This window comes from Micromesistius poutassou, assembly GCF_964030765.1.
Source record: "Micromesistius poutassou genome assembly, chromosome: 3".
NCBI classification, from domain to species: domain Eukaryota; kingdom Metazoa; phylum Chordata; class Actinopteri; order Gadiformes; family Gadidae; genus Micromesistius; species Micromesistius poutassou.
In genome coordinates this window covers 23454357-23482331 of record NC_140273.1, presented here as the reverse complement: position 1 = coordinate 23482331, position 27975 = coordinate 23454357, and the positions used below count along the sequence as shown (strand labels likewise).

The 27975-nt window shown below is 48.1% G+C and overlaps 2 protein-coding genes across 4 annotated transcripts in view; both read left to right on the top strand.

Annotated features, from left to right (window-relative positions):
- Positions 1–32: 32 nt before the first annotated feature.
- On the top strand, positions 33–14157 carry nol11 (nucleolar protein 11; the record flags this gene model as incomplete). The annotated part of the gene is made up of 18 exons (XM_084465591.1): positions 33–179; positions 892–1005; positions 2177–2233; positions 2519–2667; positions 3516–3573; positions 4026–4164; positions 5058–5261; positions 5833–5909; positions 6260–6383; positions 7526–7611; positions 7712–7774; positions 8326–8510; positions 10815–10940; positions 11824–12015; positions 12483–12561; positions 12789–12881; positions 12990–13097; positions 13992–14157. The coding sequence occupies 18 exons, from the start codon at positions 33–35 to the stop codon at positions 14103–14105; spliced, it is 2115 nt and encodes a 704-aa protein (XP_084321717.1). The 3' UTR covers positions 14106–14157.
- An 11765-nt stretch (positions 14158–25922) lies between these two features.
- The window catches only part of bptf (bromodomain PHD finger transcription factor), a gene marked incomplete at its 3' end in the record, with an annotated part of 55367 nt that continues 53314 nt past the window's right edge, over positions 25923–27975 (top strand). For all 3 annotated transcript variants that reach the window (XM_084466092.1, XM_084466090.1, XM_084466091.1), the window contains exon 1: positions 25923–26644. In XM_084466092.1, coding sequence (XP_084322218.1) covers positions 26110–26644 — 535 coding nt within the window. In that variant the 5' untranslated portion in view covers positions 25923–26109. The remainder of the gene's footprint in view (positions 26645–27975) is intronic.

Sequence of the window (27975 nt, the reverse complement as noted above, 5' to 3'; positions counted from 1 at the left end):
GACTTTGTGAGCAGACGGTCTTCTCGTGCAGCATGGCGGCGCTGTATGAGGGCTACACGTTGTGCGCTCTGCTCAAAACTTCCAATTCACTCGTTTCAGGAATTAATGGCATTGAAGTAGAAAGCGACACTGATCATGTTGTTGTCACCGATTCAACCAGATCGGTCACCCTGTATAAGGTAAGAGACGACCGACCAGAAACCAACGACACAACGTGTAGTTTTACTATCCACACACAACTACACCTCCGTCAGCGGAGTGAACGCACACAGCAGCATGGGTCGACTGTTTACTAGTAGCCACACAACTGATCAGTGATCCTCCACTGAACGGAAGAGCAGGAATGTGAAGATGTTGTCCATCACAGACGATGATCAGCACCTCTCATCACACAGTGGTCAGACCCGCAGGCTGCTGCCATCACACTACAGTAACAGCTGCGACTCTGGTCATAACATATAACATAACATAACACAGTCTCAAAGCACCTCATGTGTTTTATCTGGTCACTTGCACCTTCTACTTTCTACTTTGCACTACAATTATACTGCTTATTTATACATTTTTTATATTACATCTTATATTGCTTTGTTGTTTCTCTTTATTCGTGCTGTTACTGTGTGTAATGCTGCTGCTACACTGCAATTTCCCAGCTTGGGATCAATAAAGTGAATCTATCTATGGACCCAGTAGATCTCCAGTAATCAGACTGAACCAACAGCTACTCTAACCCTAACCAATCATGAATTAATGTAGCGCAAATAAAGTCTTCTGTCTACCGGGAGCTAGTGCAGCGGAATACTGTAGGGTAGGGTTAGGTCATTTACCCATTCCGGGTGGACCTCCTCTCTAGTCTCTTCAGACCCATTCTGAGTCCTCTGGTCTCCTCAGGTGTCTGACCAGAAGCCCCTGGGGAGCTGGACCCTCAAACAAGGACAGAGTCTGTCGTGTCCTGCGGTCTACAACGCAACAACCAAGGAGTATGTGAGCGTTTCAGGCGGAAAGGTAGGTCTGCAGGCTCAGTCTACGGACATCCGTCCGCATCAAGCCGTCTGTCTGTCTGTCTGTCTGTCTGTCTAATTCACACAGGAGTTGTTGTGATTTTTTATATTAACAAATACATAAATAAAATACAGTACAGCCTAGCTTTCATATAACCTTCAAACAATAATCCTAGGACTGCTGTTAAAAACCTGACATGTGTATACAGGGCATGTATAAATCTTAAAACATGACCTGTTTTCTTTCCTGATGACCACCGTGGGCTAGTTACCCAGGAAATACTTTAGTTTATAACCTGTTAGGGTTTAGTAGACTTTAGTTTATAACCTGTTAGGGTTTAGTAGACTTTAGTTTATAACCTGTACAGGGTTTAGTAGACTTTAGTTTATAACCTGTTAGGGTTTAGTAGACTTTAGTTTATAACCTGTTAGGGTTTAGTAGACTTTAGTTTATAACCTGTACAGGGTTTAGTAGACTTTAGTTTATAACCTGTTAGGGTTTAGTAGACTTTAGTTTATAACCTGTTAGGGTTTAGTAGACTTTAGTTTATAACCTGTTAGGGTTTAGTAGACTTTAGTTTATAACCTGTTAGGGTTTAGTAGACTTTAGTTTATAACCTGTACAGGGTTTAGTAGACTTTAGTTTATAACCTGTACAGGGTTTAGTAGACTTTAGTTTATAACCTGTTAGGGTTTAGTAGACTTTAGTTTATAACCTGTTAGGGTTTAGTAGACTTTAGTTTATAACCTGTTAGGGTTTAGTAGACTTTAGTTTATAACCTGTTAGGGTTTAGTAGACTTTAGTTTATAACCTGTTAGGGTTTAGTAGACTTTAGTTTATAACCTGTACAGGGTTTAGTAGACTTTAGTTTATAACCTGTTAGGGTTTAGTAGACTTTAGTTTATAACCTGTTAGGGTTTCCCACAGAAAATGTGTGGTTTGCAGACAGACCGGGGAGGCTAAACAACATTGTCAAAATAACAACTGAAACGAAAGAATTTTAGCAATTTTAACTTTAAAAATATTTTTAAAAAAAATGATGACGACGTAGTTAAGGCGGCAGGCGTGTGTTGCTTAGGGCTGAGCTGTGAAGTGCTGTATACCCTGTATAAGTGCTGTATACCCTGCTGTATGAGAGGGAGGGGCACTGGTTCAACTGTTCTCCATGCTTTAGGTGATCCGGATTTGGAAGGCTGAAGACCTGCAGTTGGACGGAACGTTCAAAGCAACAGTGAGTGGACCAGTTCAGTGAACCTCTACCAGTTTAATCTGAGGCCCCGTCTGCACGGAAACCGTTGTTGTCTTGGGGCGACCGTCCAGGCAGACCCGGCGTTTTCGGTGTCTGCAAACACACTTCTTCAAATACACTTCTTCTGCAAAAACACATATTTTTTGCTCGTGTGGACGGGGCCTGAGAGGCCTCATGTTTTACAGCGGGCTTCATAAACACGGTCAATGTGCATCATGAACAGTGAGTGGATAGCAGTACATAAACGGTGTGTGTGTCCGTGCCCAGCTGTCGGCCAACGTGTGGAGGCTCCATGCTGTCCCAGGGGGGGGTCTGTCGGTGCTGTTTGAGCGAGGAGCGGTCCGGCTGCTGGACGATGTCCTCGCTGCCCCCCAACAGCCCGTAGAGGAGGTCCTGGACCAGGAGGAGAGCATCAGGTGGGTACCTCCTCCCACCAATAGGAGAGCACCAGGTGGTAGCTCCTCCCACCAATAGGAGAGCATCAGGTGGGTACCTCCTCCCACCAATAGGAGAGCATCAGGTGGGTACCTCCTCCCACCAATAGGAGAGCACCAGGTGGGTACCTCCTCCCACCAATAGGAGAGCATCAGGTGGTACCTCCTCCCACCAATAGGGCCGGGGTCGTTGTTTCTGTCCAGATGGGGTTAGGAGCTAGACCCTTTCACAAGCTGTGTCATTACATTCATTTAGCTGATGAAGTAATAATACAATTTATTCAACATTTATTTAGCTGATGCTCTTGTTCTTGCAAGTGCCAGAAGTGCATTGAATGAAGTCACAACCCATTAGGGAGAGAATACCAAGAGCCTATATATATATATAATACCAATATCAATTCACCAATAAGCAAACCTCTTTCAGTTTTACAATATAGAAACAAGAGATGGTCAAGGGTTTTTATTCATTAATCTCATGATGCAGTCTGAGATGATGCGTCGTCAGTCTTTGGAGGAACCGTTCACAGCCCCTCAGAGGGTCTGTCTGCAAACACAACTAGAAAATACATTTAAAATCCAATGGAGAAGAGGCTGCCCTGGTCAGCTGGGGTCCCCTCCTGTAGGCCGGGGGGTACGGGGTGGTGCTGGTGGGGGGGACGTTCCTCCAGGGGGCCTCTGACCTGGACAATACCTCTGTGTCTGTGGAGGAAGCAAGAGTCCATACCAGCTAGATGTGACCCAAGTCACCACATTTTAAGTCAGCCTTTTAAACAACCGTTTGAATTCACTAAACAGTTGACGCTGTGGTCTCCTCTCGTGGTGTCTAGGTGGAGTGCTACCGTAGCAGCGGAGACGCAGCATTTTGTCATCTTCACCACAGAACAGGTGAGTTCATTTCCTATTAAATGTCGGTAGGTTTGTGATTCTATTCATGCTGAGTGAGCTCTGTACTCCAGACCATAACCACAGAGAGAACAACAAGCGGCCGAAGCGGCCGTGAGGAACTGGGATTAGAGCCGCTGCTCCTCTGCTTAGAAAGGAATCAGTGGAGGTGGTTCAGCTGGTGAGGACGCCCACTGGACGCCTCCCTAGGGAGGGGTTCCAGACACGACCAGTGGGGCAGACCCAGGACTAGGTGGAGAGATTATATCTCCACACTGGCCGGGGAACGCCTCGGGATCCCCCCGTCAGAGCTGGTCAGTGTGGCCCGGGAAAGGGAAGTCTGGGGCCCCCTGCTGGAGCTGCTGCCCCCGCGACCCGACCCCGGAGAAGAGGACGAGGATGATGGTTAGTGTCACTAGACGACGGTCCTGATTGGCTGTGCTCCTCTCCCACAGAACGGCTGTCATTTCCTGTACGTGCAGAGACTGAACCCCAACAGCCTACAGAAGTTCAGCCTGGAGCCCCAGGAGGGCCCGGCCCCGCTCAGCTACTCCGCCTGCTACCAGGAGGGCCACCTCCGCCTGCTGTGTCTGTGTAAGGGCCCGGGGCCTCCAGGAGAACATGGCTTCATAGTGACCGTGTGGCATGAGGGTTACAATATACCGCACTGCGTGTAAATGTGTTCCAAATGGTAGGAATGCTCCCCCCAATAGTCTCACTAAAGCCCGTCCTTTTCTGCTTGGGCATCCGAAGTAGAGTCCACCCCAGTAGAGTCCATCCCAGTAGAGTCCATCCCAGTAGAGTCCACCCCAGTAGAGTCCATCCCAGTAGAGTCCATCCCAGTAGAGTCCACCCCAGTAGAGTCCACCCCAGTAGAGTCCATCCCAGTAGAGTCCACCCCAGTAGAGTCCACCCCAGTAGAGTCCACCCCAGTAGAGTCCACCCCAGTAGAGTCCACCCCAGTAGAGTCCATCCCAGTAGAGTCCACCCCAGTAGAGTCCACCCCAGTAGAGTCCACCCCAGTAGAGTCCACCCCAGTAGAGTCCACCCCAGTAGAGTCCACCCCAGTAGAGTCCATCCCAGTAGAGTCCACCCCAGTAGAGTCCACCCCAGTAGAGTCCATCCCAGTAGAGTCCATCCCAGTAGAGTCCATCCCAGTAGAGTCCACCCCAGTAGAGTCCACCCCAGTAGAGTCCATCCCAGTAGAGTCCATCCCAGTAGAGTCCATCCCAGTAGTCCATCCCAGTAGAGTGTTGTGCTCCTGGAGAACAGCACTAGTACATCCTGGTTCTCCTTGTGTTCTGTCAGGTGGAACGCGCCCTTTGCTTTAAGACGAAGACGATGGTTATTTCTGTGCATGAACAATACAAGCCCCTCCCCCTGTAGTGAAGCTCCTCCCCCTTTGGTGAAGCCCCTCCCCCTGTAGTGAAGCTCCTCCCCCTTTGGTGAAGCCCCTCCCCCTGTAATGAAGCCCCTCCCCTCCCCAGACCCCGACGGCCGTGTCTACCAGAGCCTGGTGTCGGTGCGCGGCCCCGCCCCGCCCCCCGGGGGCCCCGCCCCCCTGCCCCGGACCCAGCTGCTGGCCCTGCCGGTCGGTGGGGCCCCGCTGGAGGCCGCCTCCGCCGTCTACCTGGACCACTGCCACGTGGCGGTGGTGGGGGCCCCCCACCCCGCCGCCGGACCCGGAACCAGTAAGCACTCCTCCTACCGCACGGAACGCACTTAGAGATGTATAGATCTATATATACATATAGATATATACATTCACACTCCCCCCTACCGCACGGAACACCGTTATAGATGTCTGTCTGTCTGTCTGTCTGTCTGTCTGTCTGTCTGTCTGTCTGTCTACCTACTCCCCTACCTCACGGAACGCAGTTAGAGATGTATAGATCTATATCTATCTATATATAGATATATATATATATACAGTCACACTCCCCCCTACCTCACGGAACGCAGTTAGAGATACATTACAATACATCTATATTACATATACATTATATTACATCTATTATATATTCAATTTATAACAACATTTATACATATATTCACGGTCGAGTGAGCAGCAGAGTGATAGATAAAGAGGGAGAGCAACCAACCAAATACTGCATTCTCCTCGTTTCACTAATGGCCTTTTATACTTATAATAATGAATGAATAATAGCTGTTCAATCTTTGCATCTTGATCCGTGGGATGTTATTACTCTATTTGTTATGCTATTACTTTATACTTATCTCCACGTCCATTTGATTTCCAAGACTTCCTTTGCATCTGGAATACCAACTTCCAGACTCTCCAGGCTGGGAAGGAAATGCCAGGCAAAGTCTATGGACAGGTAGGAACCTTTTTATTAATAGTTAATCATCTTAATAATGAATATTCATAGAATGTATAAAGAAGAGGAACCGTAACGAGGAAAATCCTTCAGGACAATAAAGGATTCTCAGTATCTTCATGTCACCTGAATCCAACCAAAGTCCTTCTAGTGCAGCTTCAAACTGGCCTTCAGCCGTCTGGTGGACTGGCTGAGGGATTGTTTGGACTGGTGGCTGACTGGTTGTTTGGTAGAACGTCAGTCAGACCAGACCACAGTCCTGTTCTCCAGACCTGCAGCAGTCGCTCTCCGTGGTAGGAGGACTCTCCGTGTCGTAGGTCTCAGCGTTGTGTTCTCTGTCCCTGGTTCAGCTGTGGAGTTACGCTGGCAAGTTGTTTGTTCCCCACGGCCGGAGTCTGACGGTGATCCCCTACCAGTGTCCCGCCTCCTCGCTGGCCGCCGCCCTCGGGAAGCTGAAGCCTGCTGGCAGCAGAGGTGAGGAGTTAACAAGAAGATTTATCGTTAAAGGAATACGAATTACTAGAGTTATAGGTCAGGGTGAGGCTGGGCCAAAAGAACAAACTCTGTTTTTCATTTGGGAGCGGTTTGTCCTTCATCTATGCTGATGTGTTTCTGGCTGCTTCTGCTGCTTAGAACTGCAGACTTCAGGAGGTCTGCATGGGTCCAGACCCCATGAGGGTCTGGACCCATGCAGACCCCATGAGGGTCTGGACTCATGCAGACCTCCTGAGGGTCTGGACCCATGCTGACCCCATGAGGGTCTGGACCCATGCAGACCCCATGAGGGTCTGGACCCATGCAGACCTCCTGAGGGTCTGGACCCATGCAGACCCCATGAGGGTCTGGACCCATGCAGACCCCATGAGGGTCTGGACCCATGCAGACCCCATGAGGGTCTGGAGCCATCCAGTCCCCATGAGGTCCCCCCATGAGGTCTGCCCATGTGGCTGGTGAGGGGCTCAGCCTCTCACTCCTGCCTCCAGAGAGGCTCAGCCGTCCAGACCTCAGGGGGCCTGGTGGCTCCTCCTGGTGGCTCCTCCTCCTGGTGGCTCCTCCTGGTGGCTCCTCCTGGGGTCTCCTCCTGGTGGCTCCTCCTGGTGGCTCCTCCTGGTGGCTCCTCCTGGTGGCTCCTCCTGGGGTCTCCTCCTGGTGGCTCCTCCTGGGGTCTCCTCCTGGTGGCTCCTCCTGGGGTCTCCTCCTGGTGGCTCCTCCTGGGGTCTCCTCCTGGTGGCTCCTCCTGGGGTCTCCTCCTGGTGGCTCCTCCTGGTGGCTCCTCCTGGTGGCTCCTCCTGGTGGCTCCTCCTCCTGGTGGCTCCTCCTCCTGGTGGCTCCTCCTCCTGGTGGCTCCTCCCGGTGGCTCCTCCTGGTGGCTCCTCCTCCTGGTGGCTCCTCCTGGTGTCTCCTCCAGACTAGCCCCAGATCATGTCCTAACAGACCTTGGCTAAACTGTGAACAGAGACGCTGAGTAACTTGATAGAATTATTTTAACCAGTAACGGTTAAAAGCACCGCCCAGGTCTACGGCTGTACCCTCTAGCTCTGTCTGTCTGTCTGTCTGTCTGTCTGTCTGACTTCCAAGAGTGTGTATAAACTCCTTTTCTTTGCTCTTTGTGTCAGACTCCAGAGCGCCGGCGTGCGTCCCGTCCTGGACCTCCCTCCTGGCCGGGGCAACGCCCTCTGACCCCATGGACACCTCCCCACCGGTGAGCCCCTCTGTAGAGCCGCAACGCGCTCAGGCCTTAGGGTGCTGTGGTGGACGGGTCTCACGTGACTAACGCTCCTTCATGTTCTCTTGGGCTGTAGAAAGCAGAAGCGGTCCAGGCGTCTCCCGCCGGGCCGGCCGACCGCGTCCTGGAGCTGGTGGCGGTAAGGCTGACTAAAGCCTCCTCCTCTGGGCTGCTAACTGCACATGGACTCAGTCAACATCATAACTTGATTATACTGAAATGTACTCGTTGAAGTCTAATAATAATAATAATATGTATGACTTATTATGATGTAACATATCACCAGAGCTCATTTAAAATGAGGTGAGGCTGAGAGCTGTGGGATGAGGGCTGAGGGATGAGGGCTGTGGGGTGAGGGCTGTGGGATGAGGGATGAGGGCTGTGGGATGAGGGCTGTGGGATGAGGGCTGTGGGATGAGGGCTGTGGGATGAGGGCTGTGGGATGAGGGCTGTGGGATGAGGGCTGTGGGATGAGGGCTGTGGGATGAGGGCTGTGGGATGAGGGCTGTGGGATGAGGGCTGAGGGATGAGGGCTGTGGGATGAGGGCTGTGGGATGAGGGCTGTGGGATGAGGGCTGTGGGATGAGGGCTGTGGGATGAGGGCTGTGGGATGAGAGCTGTGGGATGAGGGCTGTGGGATGAGGGCTGTGGGGTGAGAGCGCTCTAGGTCCTCATGCAGTGTGTGTGCAGACGGCGACGGTGGAGGTGGTGCAGCGGGAGGTGGAGGCCCTCCTCTCCCGGGCGGACCCCCAGGCCCTCCACCCCTGGCTGGGTCAGCTGGCCTGCCGCCTGGTGGCCCGCAGCGCCGACGCGCCCCCCTTCTACCCGGCCGGCGTCCTGGCAGCGCTGGTCCGCACCGGCTGCCTCTGTCACAGGTCGGTACCAGGAGGGGAGACGACCTCATGATGACAGGAGGGGAGACGACCTCATGATGACAGGAGGGGAGAGGACCTCATGATGACAGGAGGGGAGAGGACCTCATGATGACAGGAGGGGAGACGACCTCATGATGACAGGAGGGGAGACGACCTCATGATGACAGGAGGGGAGACGACCTCATGATGACAGGAGGGGAGAGGACCTCATGATGACAGGAGGGGAGAGGACCTCATGATGACAGGAGGGGAGACGACCTCATGATGTTAGGAGGGGAGAGGACCGCATGATGACAGGAGGGGAGACGACCTCATGATGACAGGAGGGGAGAGGACCTCATGATGACAGGAGGGGAGAGGACCTCATGATGTTAGGAGGGGAGAGGACCTCATGATGTTAGGAGGGGAGAGGACCTCATGATGACAGGAGGGGAGAGGACCTCATGATGACAGGAGGGGAGAGGACCTCATGATGACAGGAGGGGAGACGACCTCATGATGACAGGAGGGGAGAGGACCTCATGATGACAGGAGGGGAGAGGACCTCATGATGTTAGGAGGGGAGACGACCTCATGATGACAGGAGGGGAGACGACCTCATGATGACAGGAGGGGAGACGACCTCATGATGACAGGAGGGGAGACGACCTCATGATGACAGGAGGGGAGACGACCTCATGATGACAGGAGGGGAGACGACCTCATGATGACAGGAGGGGAGAGGACCTCATGATGTTAGGAGGGGAGAGGACCTCATGATGACAGGAGGGGAGAGGACCTCATGATGACAGGAGGGGAGAGGACCTCATGATGTTAGGAGGGGAGAGGACCTCATGATGACAGGAGGGGAGAGGACCTCATGATGACAGGAGGGGAGAGGACCTCATGATGTTAGGAGGGGAGAGGACCTCATGATGACAGGAGGGGAGAGGACCTCATGATGTTAGGAGGGGAGAGGACCTCATGATGTTAGGAGGGGAGAGGACCTCATGATGACAGGAGGGGAGACGACCTCATGATGACAGGAGGGGAGAGGACCTCATGATGACAGGAGGGGAGAGGACCTCATGATGTTAGGAGGGGAGACGACCTCATGATGACAGGAGGGGAGAGGACCTCATGATGTTAGGAGGGGAGAGGACCTCATGATGTGGGCCCTGAACGTTGTTGTGTTGTTCAGCGTGTGCCCTGAGCGTTGTTGTGTTGTTGTGTTGTTCAGCGTGTGTCCTGAGCGTTTTTGTGTTGTTGTGTTGTTGTGTTGTTCAGCGTGTGCCCTGAGCGTTGTTGTGTTGTTGTGTTGTTGTGTTGTTCAGCGTGTGCCCTGAGCGTTGTTGTGTTGTTGTGTTGTTCAGCGTGTGCCCTGAGCGTTGTTGTGTTGTTGTGTTGTTCAGCGTGTGCCCTGAGCGTTGTTGTGTTGTTGTGTTGTTGTGTTGTTCAGTGTGTGCCCTGAGCGTTGTTGTGTTGTTGTGTTGTCCAGCGTGTGTCCTGAGCGTTGTTGTGTTGTTGTGTTGTTCAGCGTGTGCCCTGAGCGTTGTTGTGTTGTTGTGTTGTTCAGTGTGTGTCCTGAACGTTGTGTTGTTGTGTTGTTGTGTTGTTCAGCGTGTGCCCTGAGCGTTGTTGTGTTGTTGTGTTGTGCAGCGTGTGTCCTGAGCGTTGTTGTGTTGTTGTGTTGTGCAGCGTGTGCCCTGAGCGTTGTTGTGTTGTTGTGTTGTTGTGTTGTCCAGCGTGTGTCCTGAGCGTTGTTGTGTTGTTGTGTTGTGCAGCGTGTGCCCTGAGCGTTGTTGTGTTGTTGTGTTGTTGTGTTGTTGTGTTGTGCAGCGTGTGCCCTGAGCGTTGTTGTGTTGTTGTGTTGTTGTGTTGTTGTGTTGTTCAGCGTGTGTCCTGAGCGTTGTTGTGTTGTTGTGTTGTTGTGTTGTCCAGCGTGTGTCCTGAGCGTTGTTGTGTTGTTGTGTTGTGCAGCGTGTGCCCTGAGCGTTGTTGTGTTGTTGTGTTGTTGTGTTGTTGTGTTGTTCAGCGTGTGTCCTGAGCGTTGTTGTGTTGTTGTGTTGTTGTGTTGTCCAGCGTGTGTCCTGAGCGTTGTTGTGTTGTTGTGTTGTGCAGCGTGTGCCCTGAGCGTTGTTGTGTTGTTGTGTTGTTGTGTTGTTGTGTTGTTCAGCGTGTGCCCTGAACGTTGTTGTGTTGTTGTGTTGTTGTGTTGTTGTGTTGTTCAGCGTGTGCCCTGAGCGTTGTTGTGTTGTTGTTGTGTTGTTCAGCGTGTGCCCTGAACGTTGTTGTGTTGTTGTGTTGTTGTGTTGTGTTGTGCAGCGTGTGTCCTGAGCTGCTGCTGCTGGGTCTGGAGAAGAGGGACTACCTCCTGGCTCAGCTCTGCCTGCAGACCTTCCCAGACGTTCCTGAGAACATCACCTGCTGCTGCCTCAAGACCTTCCTCAGGTAACCTCCGAGGTCCCCCTGCATGGAGCTCAACCCGTCACATAACGCTGCTTTACTTATCGTTCAGCGCATTAGGCCAGATTAGTCTGCTGCTACGTACTACTTCAGTGGCCTTTTACCGACCGTTGTTGTAAAGGATCTATTGTAGTGTGCGTGGTGAAGCACTAGCACCTTATCTCACCGACACTCACTTGTGCCAAACAGTAACAGCCTCCACACGGAGCTGTGAATCTAGAGTTCAGTTATTGGAATCCATAATGGCTCTTAATATTCATGTTCCCAGGCCACTGGTGGACTGAAACAGGCTGTAATGTCCCACTGGTTGGTGGCTGACTGAAACAGGCTGTAATGTCCCACTGGTTGGTGGCTGACTGAAACAGGCTGTAATGTCCCACTGGTTGGTGGCTGACTGAAACAGGCTGTAATGTCCCACTGGTTGGTGGCTGACTGAAACAGGCTGTAATGTCCCACTGGTTGGTGGCTGACTGAAACAGGCTGTAATGTCCCACTGGTTGGTGGCTGACTGAAACAGGCTGTAATGTCCCACTGGTTGGTGGCTGACTGAAACAGGCTGTAATGTCCCACTGGTTGGTGGCTGACTGAAACAGGCTGTAATGTCCCACTGGTTGGTGGCTGACTGAAACAGGCTGTAATGTCCCACTGGTTGGTGGCTGACTGAAACAGGCTGTAATGTCCACTGGTTGGTGGCTGAAACAGGCTGTAATGTCCCACTGGTTGGTGGCTGACTGAAACAGGCTGTAATGTCCACTGGTTGGTGGCTGACTGAAACAGGCTGTAATGTCCCACTGGTTGGTGGCTGACTGAAACAGGCTGTAATGTCCACTGGTTGGTGGCTGACTGTACTGAGGCTCTCTGTGTGCAGCGCCCCTGAGGCTGAGCTGCAGACGGCCGGCCTGGAGCCCAGCAGCCTGTCCTTCATGGAGACGCTGTCCGCCCCTCGGGGCGGGGTGGAGCTCAACGGCTTCAGCTCCGCGGGAGGACGACCCGGCCCAGAGGAGACGTCCAGACCGCCCATCCACACCTGCCCCCTAGGAGTCCACAAGGCCGTCCTTCTGTATCCTCTCAGCTGAAGACGTGTTTACAACTCTGCCATATTGCCAAACACTGTCTTTATCAGAAGCTTCTTTTAGTAAACTTTGTCCAAGAATGTGGAGACATCTGCTGGTTCGCTGGGGTGTCTGTCTGTCCACGCACATCTGTCCACATCTGGTCAACTCGTTACCGGCTGTGTTGGTGGTCCACACTGACAGCCTGAGCTAATGATAAACACATAGTGTAGAGCTGCCTGTAGAGCTAATGATAAACACCTAGTGTAGAGCTGCCTGTAGAGCTAATGATAAACACCTAGTGTAGAGCTGCCTGTAGAGCTGCCTGTAGAGCTGATGATGAGCTGATGATGAGCTGCCTGTAGAGCTGCCTGTAGAGCTGCCTGTAGAGCTGCCTGTAGAGCTGCCTGTAGAGCTGCCTCGGAGCGACGAGCAGAGGAAGTCCTGAGTGTGGATTCTTAACGAGCCCCTGCAGTAACGAGGTCCTCCAGACGCCCTACAGCGACGCCTTCCTGCTCCCGCACCTCAAGGACCTCTCTCCTCAGCAGCTCATGGTGAGACGCTGAACTCTTTGATTAGTTGCAGCTCTAGCAGTTTGTCGTCCTCGTTGTGGTCGTTTCTCTGGTGGGTTCTGGTCTCCCTCCACTGACCTCCAGCTGGACCATCAATGAATCCAGTGTGTCCCTGATCGTTTGGATTAATTATTATTCTTTTGCTTTTCAATCTGGCAAAGCAAGTATGGACATCCACGGTTTAATGATGTCCTCTCATTCCCTCCCAGCTGTTTCTCCAGTACCTGCACTTCCTCTACTTACAGTATTCACAAGAATCATTCAAGCAAGAGGACAAGTCAAGAGCACCCACTCTGACCCAGGTCTGTACCCATGGAATAATATTCATCAGATCTGGAACGAGGCTTTAGATGGCAGAAGGCTGTTGCAGAGGAGAGGCGACTAAGAGTTGGTTCTGCCCCTGGGTGTAGATCATGGACTGGGTGTGCCTGCTGCTGGACGCCCACTTCACAGTGCTGGTGATGACCCCCGAAGCAAGGGGCCTACTGGTGAACCTCCACAGCTTCGTCAGATCCCAGGTAACCTACCCCTCCCCCTCCCCTCCCCTACCCCTCCCCTAACCCTCCCCTACCCCCTAACCCTCCCCTAACCCCTACCCCTCCCCTAACCCTCCCCTACCCCCTAACCCTCCCCTACCCCTCCCCCTAACCCTCCCCTAACCCTCCCCTAACCCCTACCCCTCCCCTAACCCTCCCCTACCCCCTAACCCTCCCCTAACCCCTACCCCTCCCCTAACCCTCCCCTAACCCTAACCCTCCCCTATCCCTCCCCTAACCCCTACCCCTCCCCTAACCCTCCCCTACCCCCTAACCCTCCCCTAACCCCTACCCCTCCCCTAACCCTCCCCTAACCCTAACCCTCCCCTATCCCTCCCCTAACCCCTACCCCTCCCCTACCCCCTACCCCTCCCCTAACCCCTACCCCTCCCCTAACCCTCCCCTACCCCCTAACCCTCCCCTACCCCTCCCCCTAACCCTCCCCTACCCCTCCCCTAACCCTCCCCTACCCCTCCCCTAACCCTCCCCTACCCCTAACCCCTACCCCTCCCCTAACCCTCCCCTAACCCTCCCCCTCCCCTAACCCCTACCCCTCCCCTAACCCTCCCCTAACCCTCCCCTAACCCCTAACCCTCCCCTACCCCTAACCCTCCCCTAACCCCTACTCTAACCCCTACTCCTCCCCTACCCCTAACCCTCCCCTAACCCTCATGATGACCCTAATGAATAATATGTATGAATGGGGCAGCTCAAACCAGGACTGATATTAGGGGGAAATGCAAAAGACCGGTTTTCCTTCAGTGAGGAATGTGATCTCTTCTTTGGGATCCACTGGAGCGGGGTTCACGTGTGGAACATGGAGGTGTGAGCCAACGGTATCTTCAGAAAGGTCCATGTGGTGTCTCTCCCCTCCAGGTGAGGTTCTGCTCTGAGCTCGGGAAGCTGGAGGGCAGTCTGCAGGAGATCCAGACCCTGAGGGAGCAGAAGGAGACGGGCCAGTACTGCATCCAGGTCATCAAGATCTTCTAGAACGTCCGCAAATCTGTTTTGGTCTTTTTTTTAATAAACTGTTCAACAAACATTATGTCTACTTTCCATTCCTTGCCATTCAACACTTAATTGAGACCAGGTGCATGGAAAGGAGGATTTGTCTGTGAGGCTTTGCTGAAGTTCAGAGGTTGTTGATGGAGAGAACCCAGTGGAAGAGAGCAGAACTTCAAAGCTAAACCATAAAAGGACAACCCCTTGTTTCACTTCTCAACACGTTTATTGACCCAACGTGGTTTCCTGGACCAATAAGGATGTTTGACCCATCAGGGCATCTCATCCCTGATTGGTCAAAAATGAGCCTGAAGCAATCAAATTAAAGCAATTATACCTTACTAAATGATACCTATACTATATTATACCTATACTATATTATATACTATAGTAATATATTATACTATATTACTATACTATATTATATAATATATTATAGTAATATATTATACTATATTACTATACTATATTATATTTAGTGTGAATCACAAAAGAGACGACCTAGACACCCTCCTAGCAAGAAGAGAACATTTCTGGATTTATAATCTCAAAACTCGTATACCTCATGGTTTAAATATTTACTATGATTTGAGATGTTTCCTGTTTATGTGAATATATTTTGGATTGGATAAAGATGTTATTTATGATCTCTCTGAGAGTGGAAACTAAAATAATTTTCTATGTATCTATGATTTTCATTTATCATAAACTACATTTATAACTTTTATATCTAAAAACAAATGTGTTTTCTTCTCACTATGACCATAAGCCGTGGTAAAGGCGCGTTCATGGTCCTGAACACAACCAGACGCTCGCCAGTGATGACGCTCGCGCTTACACATGTTCCCGACAGCGGCGTTCATGTGCGCTGCGTTGAGAATCTAAAAGTTCTTCACAGCAGGGTTCTTTATCCGTTAAAAACAGTCAGAACTAAACAGACCTTAGGATCCGTTTCAAGTTCGCACGCCTTTATTTCCCTGTAGCCTATCACCTACTATCCTTTTGCTTTTATTTATGAGCAGCACATTGTATTGCCACTGTATGGAAGGCTACACAACAGACGGTTACAACGTCAATCAATAGTAAAGTATGTGATATGATGGTGATTCTTTTATAGTGAGTAATAATGTTCATGCCAGGCCCCCAGGAGCAGGGCCTACTTCCACAGTCCACCCGTGCTCAGTGGCCACGCCTGGTACTGCAGGTTTTTAGCGGGCTGTGGACGGGTCCCTCAGACCACGGGGCCCAGAAGTAGATATCACCGTTCACTCCAATACAAGCGGGGAACAGGATTGTGTCTCCGCAAATTTTCTCTGGATATCAATCAAAGGCTCGTAATTACCTTTGGACCATGTACTGTTAAAATGTGAGTTTTCTCTTTTCAAACCTCAAGCGTTTTATTAGCCGGAGGAGGAGGGGTGGGCGGCTGAAAGGAGTCGTAGTGAAACTAATGTTGTTTGGGCCGGGCCTCCGAGAGGGCTCAGTGCACGCATAGAGCTGCTAAGTCCCGCCCCTTCCGCTAAACCCCAGTGGACCTCTAGGTTTAAAAACCGTTCATGCAAGTGAACATGAGAAAATAATTATTTTCTGGTCCCATTTGAATTGTGCCATGAATGTCAACATATGTTGTCTAATGAATTTTTAATATAATTTTTCATGTTAAGAGTTTGACAGTATATTGTATGATTCTTCGGCTAGCAGTTGTGGAAAAGACATAACGAGACTACATGTGGCCTGTGTGACGTCACCCCATAACACATTTTCCCTCCACTTGTCAAATCACAGTGCTAATGCTAATGCTAATGCTAATGCTGCGTATTTTGCCATAATCTACGGAGACATCCATAGGAAACATTAGACCAAGATGCCTGTGTGTCTTGTACCCAAATGTCACCATTCCAACAAAATGGGCTGTTCTTTCTTTGGTTCCCGTCTGATGTTATGTCATAGGCGACGTAGGCGATGTAGTCTTTCTCGTTATGTCTTTTCCACAACTGCTAGCTACAATATACTGTCAAACTCTTAACATGAAAAATTATATGAAAAATTCACAGACAACATATGTTGACATGTAAGTTCTGTTTAGTTCTGACTTTTTTATCGGATGAAAAAAACCTGCTGCTTTAATGTATCGTAGTGCAAATGTTAAAATGGGTGTTAAGTTCGCCTCTAGTGCTTGCTGCAAGTTCACTTTATTCTATCATTGAAATGGGACTTGGGTTGCTTTGCTTCTGCACGAAACTCTGAGCGAAAACTCCGACCCAACAGAGTGTTCAAAGCACTTTCCTCCAAGCTTAAAGTCCGAACCTCTGAAACTCCCGGAAACTCTGAGCGTTTTGAAGGCGGCAAAAATTTGGCCCCAGTTACCGAACAGAAGTAGAATCATCAGAGCATCATGAGGTGTCGTTCACGAGAACTTTCCGACGTCGTGAAAATTGAGCGACGGCGTATTGCTGACCTCTAGCGTCTCTAGCGTGAAACTACAATTTTCCGAAGATGGACTACGACAAGCGCTCTTTGATCCATGCGTTCTTGTCGTATTCATTTTAAACAGTGCTGTCTTTTCTTATGTTCGAAAGGAAGCACCTCATCATCTCTCCTTGACCCGATGACGTTTTCTACAAAGGTTAAGGAAAGGAGGCATAAAGGTTAGGAGATTTGACTATTCGAAGAGGCCCCTATACTAAAGGAGGGTTAAAGGATGCATCGAGGCACCTTTCCCAAGCATTTTTAGAATTCAAACCATCTTTCCTCCAAGTACTTCCGGGTCATTTCGTTAGGAAAGTAAATTTCCAATGCAAAAAAGAGAATCTGGAGAATCTGTAGAGGCCCCTGGTCTATATGACTAAGAATTTGTTGTCGGAATGTATGTGATCCAACGAAGGCCTTTGTAGGCCTAAACATTATCACCTATTAAAACATTCTTATTATTGGAACTCTAAGTGTGCGGCACCTTCTTTTTCCTTACTTTAAATCACAAAAGAGCCATAAGACTTTGGATGATACACAATAAGGGACTGAAAAGGGAAAGTTGTGTCATGCGTAGTCAGAATCGTTAAAAATTTTGAAGTATTAATGTGCGTTCACACCAAACACGACGGGCGACACGACTCAATACAGAGTCAAAGTAGAGACACGAATCAGGCGACTTTTGTCGCTAGAAAAACCTGCGGCAAGATTTGACTTGTGGCACGGCGTGTCCGCCCTGTCACGGGCTAACGTAACAGCCAATCAGCATTCAACCGGCCAACCGTTCCCTGCACTCCGCAGTGAACCGCAGCATGGAGGAGAAGAGAGGAGAGGGATTGTTGCCGTTTGCGACTCCCGGAGTTCTATATATAATATTATATCATATAATATAAAATATCTATATAATATAATCTATAATATCACAGCCAAAAGCTGTGTGCGCCGCCGGGTGATATTATGAATAGACTGCATCGGGTTCTCCGACGTCTCTGGTACTTCCACAACAACTCAACTTCCTCATACACGCGCGACTATATTTGCGTGATAAAACTTGCACAAATCACTACAGCGATGGACTTGTCGCGCGACAAAACTCATGCGACACCCCGACCAGGCGACCAACGTGTCTTTTGGTATGAACGCACAGTTAGCTGTTTTCACACATGTCCTTTTCTCTGCATTTGTATATCAGGAGGTTTGACCGTGGGTCATTCACACTTATTCACACTTGATGCCCGATATGCGGACATCGGTGTTGCTCAGACATCAGTAGAATCAACGGGGGGTTTAGGGGGGTGGGCTTGCAAGTGGCGGGATATGACGCAGGGTCGAGGTGCGCTAGAGGCGGGATCAGTGCGGCTGCTGTCACTCCAGTTTGTTTTGGTTTGACCGCAGACAGCGCGGAGGCAGAGCGGGCAGAACTCATCGCGATCATCTTAAATGTTGCTGCAGCGATGCATCATATATTCTGTTGCATCATCCGCATCGATCGATGAAAGATTGGAGCATGAGTTAGAGACAAATAGAAGAAACGACGAAGAAGAAGGACGTCGCGAATGACTGCGTTACCGGAGGAAGAGAGTGTCTTTTTTTGCTTCATTTCACATCTAACAAACACTGGGACAAATGTCGTAGATTTCTGTGTTTAACTGAGAAAACAGGGAGTGGAAGGACGGGACCCTATAATGTTCAGCAAACTGATGTCAATAATAAGTGTTACGAGAGGAGCGTATGTGTGTGGGCGAGAATAGACCTCTGAAGAATAAGTCCCGCCTCTGAGGCTCTGGTTCCCTCGGTCAAACGTCTACGGGGAATAACACGGGGTTTATGAATGATCGTACATAACAAACTCTGTAGGTGGCGAAGAAGTAAAAGCTGCGTCACGTTTTGAACTACACCCTTTTTCCATCTAGTTTCGACTGGGTTTTTGGATTGTCGTGCCATTAAAGTAGCATTAAAAATCGTATACTACTTTAACGACACGACAATCGAGAGAACATCGGCCCTGGAGGGAACGTCTCCCCTGTGCTCCTCGACTACGGTCTGGGAGCGGACAGCAGGAAAGGTGTAACATAATAATAAATAAAAAAAATTCTACATACGCGTGCAGCTGTGAACTCATGTTTTGTAATTTATTGTATGATGTGTACTTTTAGGGTTACGATAAGACCAATCATTTAGCGTTCACCACGAATGACTCTGAAAAGCAGTGCCAACATTTAAATATGTTTTAACCATTCAGCGAACAAAAGGCTGATTATCGTTTAGGTGGGTGCCACTCAATGACGTGCAAATGCAGACCGAAGCGTCATCAAAACGCCCACTCAAATGGTGTGAAATGCCGACATTCTACTCATTCACATATAATGTAATTAACATTTCCGCCAGCTCAAATACTACCTGAGGGGATGTTTTCAGGATACCAATGTCAGGATATGTCGTTCACATATATGGCCCGTCGGGAGAATAGCGGGCTAATAGCAGGTTTTACGTGTATGTGAAAGCAGCTATTGTTCAGAAGCTGGGTCCTGTTCTAAATGTGTATGAATGTCAAATTCTTACAGATGTGGTTTGCTGGTTTAAAATAAATAACCTGATTGACAATGTAGTTAGGTGGTTCTAACTTATAAATAAACATGAGAGGTGGTTTCCTGCGTGTACTCTTGAAGCATGACTTTATTCCCATCCCTCGTTTACAACCCACCAAGCCTAACCCCTAGGGGGCAACGTCACATCCTGTGTCCTATAAAATCCCTTAACACTACATCCCCCTTTCTAAGATCAGTTGTACTGATATATAACTCAAGATTAAACTAACACCTCTGGACTCACTGGCTGACCAGTAAGGCTCTGGTAGGATGGTCTGGAGGGATGGTCTGGTGGGATGGTCAGCGCTGCTGGCGCCGCTGGCGAAGTGACGAGGTGGTTTCGGTTGCAGCGCAGGATCCCTCTGGGAGTGTCGATGACGTATGACCTTGGTGCTTCCACCTGTCTTATCACTGTCCACTTCTCCTGTGTCCTTTACCCAGACATGGTCGCCTGGTGTCAGTCTTGTGAGATGTTGAGCTCTGTGTCTTTTATTAAAGTTCCAGCTCAATCTCTGTCTCTTCTTCTGTTCCTCCTCTTTGAGTTTGGTTACGTCAGTCCAGCCTGTGTTGAGAGATGACAGAGTGACCGGAACTGTTGTTCTGAGCTGCCGGCCCATCGACAGCTGTGCTGGACTGTACCCGTTGGCGAGTGGGGTGGCTCTGTAAGCCATGAGTGCCAGATACGGGTCCTTTTCTTTCTGGAGGAGGCCTTTAACTGTCCGCACGGCACACTCTGCCTCTCCATTGCTCTGAGCGTATCTGGGGCTGACTTTGTGTGTGTGAACCCCCACTGTGTTGCAAACTTAGTGAAGCATTCAGATGCAAACTGGGGTCCATTAGATAGACTTGCAATGTTCCAATGCTGTGTACACAGCCCCGGCCACCAGGCAGATTGTTTGGCTCTTTCACAACATTTTGCTATACCTATCTTTTCTGTAGCTGGGAGGGTTGACATGATCATGTTTACATAGAGGTTGACTTCCTCTTCCTGCTCCGGCTGCCCTCTGTCTCTCAATGACGCCCTTGACAGCACATCTACCTTGGCCAACTTCTTGCAGCCACATGGGAGATGGAGTAGCAGAAAGCCATCAGTCTCTGAATGCGTGGCGGGAGCTCCAGGCTCTTGGAGCCTAGTAACAGAACCAGAGGCTTGTGGTCACGTGGAACGTGATGCCCGCCAGGAAGTCAGAGAAACGCTTGCACGCCCATGTGATTGCTAAGGCCTCTTTCTCAATCTGCACATACCTTTTCTAAGTGTTTGTGAGTGCTCTGGAGCTATATGCGACTGGCTTGAGGTGGCCCACCTCCTGTCCCTGGAGTAGCACGGATCCCAGTCCAAATGATGACGGGTCAGCTGAGACGATCGTCTCCGCTTTTGCGTTGTAGAGTGCCAGCCCTGGTGGCGAGCTCAGCTCCTCTTTGATGCTGTTGAATGCTCTTTGTTGATCATGCCCCCACTGAAACACAGCCACTCCCGGAGTCCCGGCTGTGTCTTTTCTACCAGATGAGGTAAGTACTTCCCCAGGTGATTCACCATTCTGAGGAATCGTCTCACTCTGCTCACGTCCTCAGGCTCCTCCATGTTTGTCACTGCTCTCACTTTGTTAGGATCTGCTCTCACACCGGCTGCATCTATGATCGGTCTGAGAAATTTGACATGGCCTTTTGAGAATTCACATTGCTCACCTCTCAGTGTGACGCCTGCCTCCTGCAGCCTCCCTAGCACCGAAAGCTATATTGTGTTGTGTAGGGCCTGTGTGTTTCCGTACAAAAGCACATTGTCCATTTGGCACAGGACGCCGTTGAGTCCCTCCAGTGTCTGTGACATTCTCTTCTAGTAGTGTTCGGGTGCAGAGGATATGCCGAAGTGAAACCTCCCAAAGGGAGTGAGGAATGTTGTGAGGAGGGCGGACTCCTTGGCAAGGGGAATTTCCCAAAACCCTGAGTTTGCAGACTGACTTGTTCAATTTGGTCAGATCAACGCAGATGTGCACCTCATCTTTGCCTGGCTTTGGTACAGTGACCATTCCGGCACACCATTCTGTGGGTTGCTCAACCCTTGAGATCACCTGCATCTCTTCCATGCGCGTGAGTTCGTTTTTTACTTTAGACATGAGAGGCAGCGGGATTCGTCGTGGGGTTGATATGGAGAATGGTTTGGTGCTTTCTGCTTTAAGCTCTATCTTGTATTCTCCCTCCATCTTGCCTAGCCCCTTGAACAGTGTGGAGAACCGCTCCTTGACTCTCTCGACTGAGTCCAGTGCCACTGTGTCTATTCTAGCCACTAGCCCTAGTGCCTGGATAGCTGGACGTCCCAGTAGGCTAAACTTCAGACCTGGGACTAAATACACTTCCTGTGTAGTGCTTTTACCGTCTGTTCCAATGGTAGCTGTGAACTTTCCCCTCACGTGATGGGTGTCTGACCTGGACCCTGCAGCACTTTCTTAGCTCTGGAAACTGCCCCTTCTGAAATACATCTTCAGATAGCACTGTTACATCAGCCCCTGTATCTATTTTGAATACAGCTGTGTGCTCATTCAAATTAAGGTTGATTAGCCAGGGTTCACCGTCTGAGCTGTGCCTAAGGCGTGCCTAAGAAAGCTATTCCCTCCTCATCTGACTGTTGTGTCTGCTGTGTTAACTTCATTGAGAGCCCCTGACCTGCACACTTTTGCATAGTGACCCTTTTTTTGACACTGGTTACATGCTACTTCTCTAGCTGGGCACTGGTTTTTGCTGTGTGCTGGCATTCTACCACACCACATGCACCGTGTCTGGTTACCTGGCTGTGCCTGATAACTGATTTTATCATTTGTTCTAGCCTGAATTTTCTGTTGTCTTCCTTTGCCTATGTCAAACGTGTTTTGTTTGAATACTGTCCATGTCTGTGGCCTCTGCCTTGAAGTTACTCTTCAACAGGTCCTGTTGCTTTTTCACACTTTCGCTCTGACGCGCGCGGGTCACCGCTCTCTCCAGCGTCAGCTCAGAGTTCAGCTGAAGTTGCTCCGACAGCTTTTTCTCTTCCTACAACAAGTCTGTCCAACAAGCCTACAACAAGTCTGTCCAACAAGCCTACAACAAGTCTGTCCCGGAGCATTTCTCCGTGCAGCTGTCCACAGCCGCAGTGCTCTGACAGCAGTGCAGTGATGAAACTGTCCACAGTCTCTCCTTGCTCCTGCTGTCTCTGGTTGAATTTGGCTCGCTCAAAAATAACATTTCTCCTCACCATGAAATGTCCCTCTAGCTTCTCTTTGACAGTGTCGTACATGCTTGCCTCCTCCTCCGTCATACGAAGTGAAGTCACAATATCTTCAGACTCGTCCCCCATAGTATAGATCAAAGAGTTCACCTGGTTTTCATCCGGCTGTAGCTCTAGACCCGATGCAATCCGAAACCTCTCAAACCTTCTTCTTGCTTTGTGAAGTCAAACTTGGGTGGTGGGGGAATCTGGAATCGCTCCATTTTTTTTCCTGCTCATCTGCCACGAACTGTTAGCTAACCATGAGTCACGTTAGCTTTGCTAGCTAGCTAAACTTCAAACTTACTGACTAAAATTTACGTGAGTTCTCTCCAGTTAATTCGGCAAAACCACATCTCATGATTACCCGACTTGAGTAACTGAAGTCTTCTGACACCATGTCGAGTTAGGTGGTTCTAACTTATAAACAAGCACGGAGGTTTCCAACTGTACTCTTGAAGCATGACTTTATTCCCATCCCTCGTTTACAACCCACCAAGCCTAACCCCTAGGGGGCAACGTCACATCCTGTGTCCTATAAAATCCCTTAACACTACAGACGAAGCAAAACGACCGTCGGCAGGATTCAAACCTGCGCAGGAAGATCCCTGCGCTCTAATCACTAATCCCTAATCACTCGGCCAAAGAAGGGGCAAAAGGGACTGCTAGAGCGACAACCACGACCGTCACCTGACCTTTACTAATGTATCTAATATCTAGTCTATTTTCTACACATTTATAACCTCTTATAATATCTTACTAATGTGTTCTATTCATCTAACATGTACATACTTATACCTAGCGCTTACAATTTGATGCTGTAATCCTGTTAATACCGTTATTATTGTATCATACTAGAACCTCATGGACATTACCTTATACATAAATCTACTAAATCAGGGGTTCTCAAACTATATGGGGCCGGGGACCCCTCATAGGGCAGATCTTTTTTGAAGGACCCCCTCATAACCGCGACACAAATGTAATCATACAGTCATTCGTCGTTTTAATAATGATAAAGGCGATTGGGGGGGAGAGAGAAATACTTCATGTATTACGGAAATATAGGTTTAAAAAAGACCCCCTGGCAATGCGCTGCGGACCCCCGGGGGTCACTTTGAGAACCATTGTACTAAATGATTGAATTGCATGATCATAAGTTACTATGCACTTTCATCAATGTTAATAAGTTAACATACACTTGTATTAATGTTAATAAGTTAACATACACTTGTGTTAATGTTAATAAGTTAACATACACTTGTGTTAATGTTAATAAGTTAACATACCCTTGTATTAATGTTAATAAGTCAACATACACTTGTGTTAATGTTAATAAGTTAACATACCCTTGTGTTAATGTTAATAAGTTAACATACACTTGTGTTAATGTTAATAAGTTAACATACACTTGTGTTAATGTTAATAAGTTAACACTCTGTTCTCACCATGGTTATGAATTGGACTCTGTATAAATGATTTGCAGATATGATAGACTGATAGATATGAACTACTTTGATGTCTTAACCTACTAATATATTAACTAATGTATTGTTTCGTTTTATTATAGGGTTTATATCGTTCTTTATAACTAAATAGGGCTTATATCGTTCTTTATAACTAAATAGGGTTTATATCGTTCTTTATAACTAAATAGGGTTTATATCGTTCTTTATAACTAAATAGGGTTTATATCGTTCTTTATAACTAAATAGGGTTTATATCGTTCTTTATAACTAAATAGAGTTTATATCGTTCTTTATAACTAAATAGGGTTTACATCGTTCTTTATAACTAAATAGGGTTTATATCGTTCTTTATAACTAAATAGGGTTTATATCGTTCTTTATAACTAAATAGGGTTTATATCGTTCTTTATAACTAAATAGGGTTTATATCGTTCTTTATAACTAAACAGGGTTTATATCGTTCTTTATAACTAAATAGGGTTTATATCGTTCTTTATAACTAAATAGGGTTTATATCGTTCTTTATAACTAAATAGGGTTTATATCGTTCTTTATAACTAAATAGGGTTTATTACGTTCTTTATAACTAAATAGGGTTTATATCGTTCTTTATAACTGGTTTATATCGTTCTTTATAACTAAATAGGGTTTATATCGTTCTTTATAACTAAATAGGGTTTATATCATTCTTTATAACTAAATAGGGTTTATATCGTTCTTTATAACTAAATAGGGTTTACATCGTTCTTTATAACTGGTTTATATCGTTCTTTATAACTAAATAGGGTTTATTACGTTCTTTATAACTAAATAGGGTTTATATCGTTCTTTATAACTAAATAGGGTTTATATCGTTCTTTATAACTAAATAGGGTTTATATCGTTCTTTATAACTAAATAGGGTTTATATCGTTCTTTATAACTAAATAGGGTTTACATCGTTCTTTATAACTAGGGTTTATATCGTTCTTTATAACTAAATAGGGTTTATATCGTTCTTTATAACTAAATAGGGTTTATATCGTTCTTTATAACTAAATAGGGTTTATATCGTTCTTTATAACTAAATAGGGTTTATATCGTTCTTTATAACTAAATAGGGCTTATATCGTTCTTTATAACTAAATAGGGTTTATATCGTTCTTTATAACTAAATAGGGTTTATATCGTTCTTTATAACTAAATAGGGCTTATATCGTTCTTTATAGGGTTTATATCGTTCTTTATAACTAAATAGGGCTTATATCGTTCTTTATAACTAAATAGGGTTTATATCGTTCTTTATAACTAAATAGGGTTTATATCGTTCTTTATAACTAAATAGGGCTTATATCGTTCTTTATAACTAAATAGGGTTTATATCGTTCTTTATAACTAAATAGGGTTTACATCGTTCTTTATAACTAGGGTTTATATCGTTCTTTATAACTAAATAGGGTTTATATCGTTCTTTATAACTAAATAGGGTTTATATCGTTCTTTATAACTAAATAGGGTTTATATCGTTCTTTATAACTAAATAGGGTTTATATCGTTCTTTATAACTAAATAGGGTTTATATCGTTCTTTATAACTAAACAGGGTTTATATCGTTCTTTATAACTAAATAGGGTTTATATCGTTCTTTATAACTAAATAGGGTTTACATCGTTCTTTATAACTAAATAGGGCTTATATCGTTGAAGTTGGAGAGAAGAAGCGCTCCATCTCGGACAGCTCATCTCCAGCCTCAATAACCCAGAACTGAGTTTGAACGCCAACAGTAACCAGGCTGGCGGCCGTAAGCCGCTGCACCGGCCCGGGTTCAGATAATAACGTTATTATTACGTTATTAATAATAACGTTATATAATAATAACGTTGTATAATAATAATAATAACGTTATAATAACGTTATTACCGTCCATCGCCCGACACGGCGGTCTGTTGTGAGAGCGTCACGTGAGCGCCGGGCCCGCCGTGTTTCAGAGCGAGAAGAAAGATGGCGTCACGTGACCGCGGGGCCCGCCGTGTTTCAGAGCGAGAAGAAAGATGGCGTCAGAGCGACCTGAGCGGGACGCCGGCCATTCGCTTTGAGCTTTCTGCATTAAATTGAGACCGGGGCTCGGTGGGTCTTTTTCACACCGTGACAAAAGCGGGTGTTTTTCCTTCGGATAGTCTTTTTCTCCGGTTCGGTTGAGCTACTTCACCACCGAGATTGAAGCGGAAAAGAAGACACTGTTTCCTACAATGAGGGGGAGAAGAGGAAGGCCGCCCAAACAGGCGGGGATGCGGGAGGGATCGCCCGGGCCAGTGCGCGGCTCCCGGGGCAGCCGCAGCCGGGGTCTGCGGGGCCGGGGCAGGGGCAGGGGACGCGGCCGGGGTCGGGGTGCAAGCGCCGTCGGTGGTTGCGTGGAGGTGGACGCCGAGATGCTCGGGCGGGAGAACTTTAACTCTTCTCGGGGGCGCAGGAAACTTGGAGCCGCTGCGGCGCCGTCGCGGGGTCGAGGCGGCCGGGGGAGAGGCAGGGGCGCCCGGGGCAGAGGCGGCGTGCGGCGGCCGCAGACCAAGGTGGTGTACGACGACAACAGCGACGAGGAGGACGACAACATCAGCTACAGGTCGGAGGAGGACGAGCTGCTGAACGAGAACCGCTCGTCGGGTCTGGAGGAGGAGGCCCTGGGAAACGACTCGGACTACCTGGAGGAGTTACCGGAGGAGGATGACGCCAGCTACGGCACGGAGAGCAGCTTCCGGAGCCACAGTACGCACGGCAGCACTCCAGGTACGGGGACCGGGCGGTCCTACCCCCGCCGCGGGGCTGCTCCGGAGCCCGGGGGGCTTCATTAAGCCGAGCAGCAGCCCGCATTGTTCAAAATGGAGCCGCTCTCGGCCTTTGTTTACCGGCAGGTACGCGGTGCTCTCCGCGGTCCGCACAGGGCAGGCTCTGACGGAGGAGACACTTTGGTCAAACTCTGTGGACCATTAGCAGAAACGTTTAGTAGCTCGTCTCAGGTTTGCTTCTCTTTGCTCGCTTTGCTCTCGACGCGTCGTAACCGAGAGGAAAGTCCGCTGAAGAGATGAAATGTTTTCATTCACCTCTAATCTCTCAACTGTTTGGCAGACCAAAGCCGGAAGTATTCAATGCCCCGTTATTAAATATGCATTCATATTTTACTACATTTCGTCATTCGTAAAGACGTCGTTAGGAGACGGTTTAACATAAAAACTCTACGCTTAAATAACTAAAACAAATGAAAAGCTTGAAACCCTGGAAGTGCCTTGTAGTGTTTCATGTATCGGACGTGCGTGTTGTGACACAGTACAGTGTGTGTAACACCATGTGTGTTGTGACAGGTGGGCCGCTCGTGTTTGAAAGAGGCGCTCTAATTCACCTGTTGCCGGTCATTACCATCACCACACCGTAACCATGGCGATCCCTCACGTTCTTCATCACAGATTTAGAGATGTGTGTTATTGAATGGACCTTTGAATGAAAATCGATTTAGCTCTCTATTTCAATCATTAATCGTAGCCTTGCCAACTCAAATCACCAACAATGTGTATGCATGTGTTTTCTATTCTTCCACAGTGAAATATGACAAAATGTAATCTCTTAATCAGTTCCCCAAACTCCACATTGAACTAGTCACACTAAAATAAATGAATAAATAATGGATATAACCAAACGCACACATATAGCCTATGAGTCAGTGCGTGCCTTGGGTTTCCAGTTTGTTTACAAATCGTTACTTTACTTTCCAAGATGCTCTTCACTGACTTCGCTCTCGGCAGTGGAGCTGCCACTAGTTCTTTACTTACTATTCAGAGGTTAGATTTGACTAATTAATCACTATTATATTGCGTGAAAAGTTTAAATGAGTGTTGGCATGCACAAGTTATTGCAAGGCTGATGAAGGTATGCTTACTTATTTTCGATATCGCCAACAAAAGTGACAATGAACCTCTGTCCAGTGAACCTGAGGCAGATTCTTGCCCTCAATCAAATGAATTATTATAGGAAGAAAGCATACTTTTTTGCTAACCTGTGCAGACTACTTGAAAGACTGACAAAGTAAACAACCCATGACTTTTACTTAACCTTTCTGAAACCTA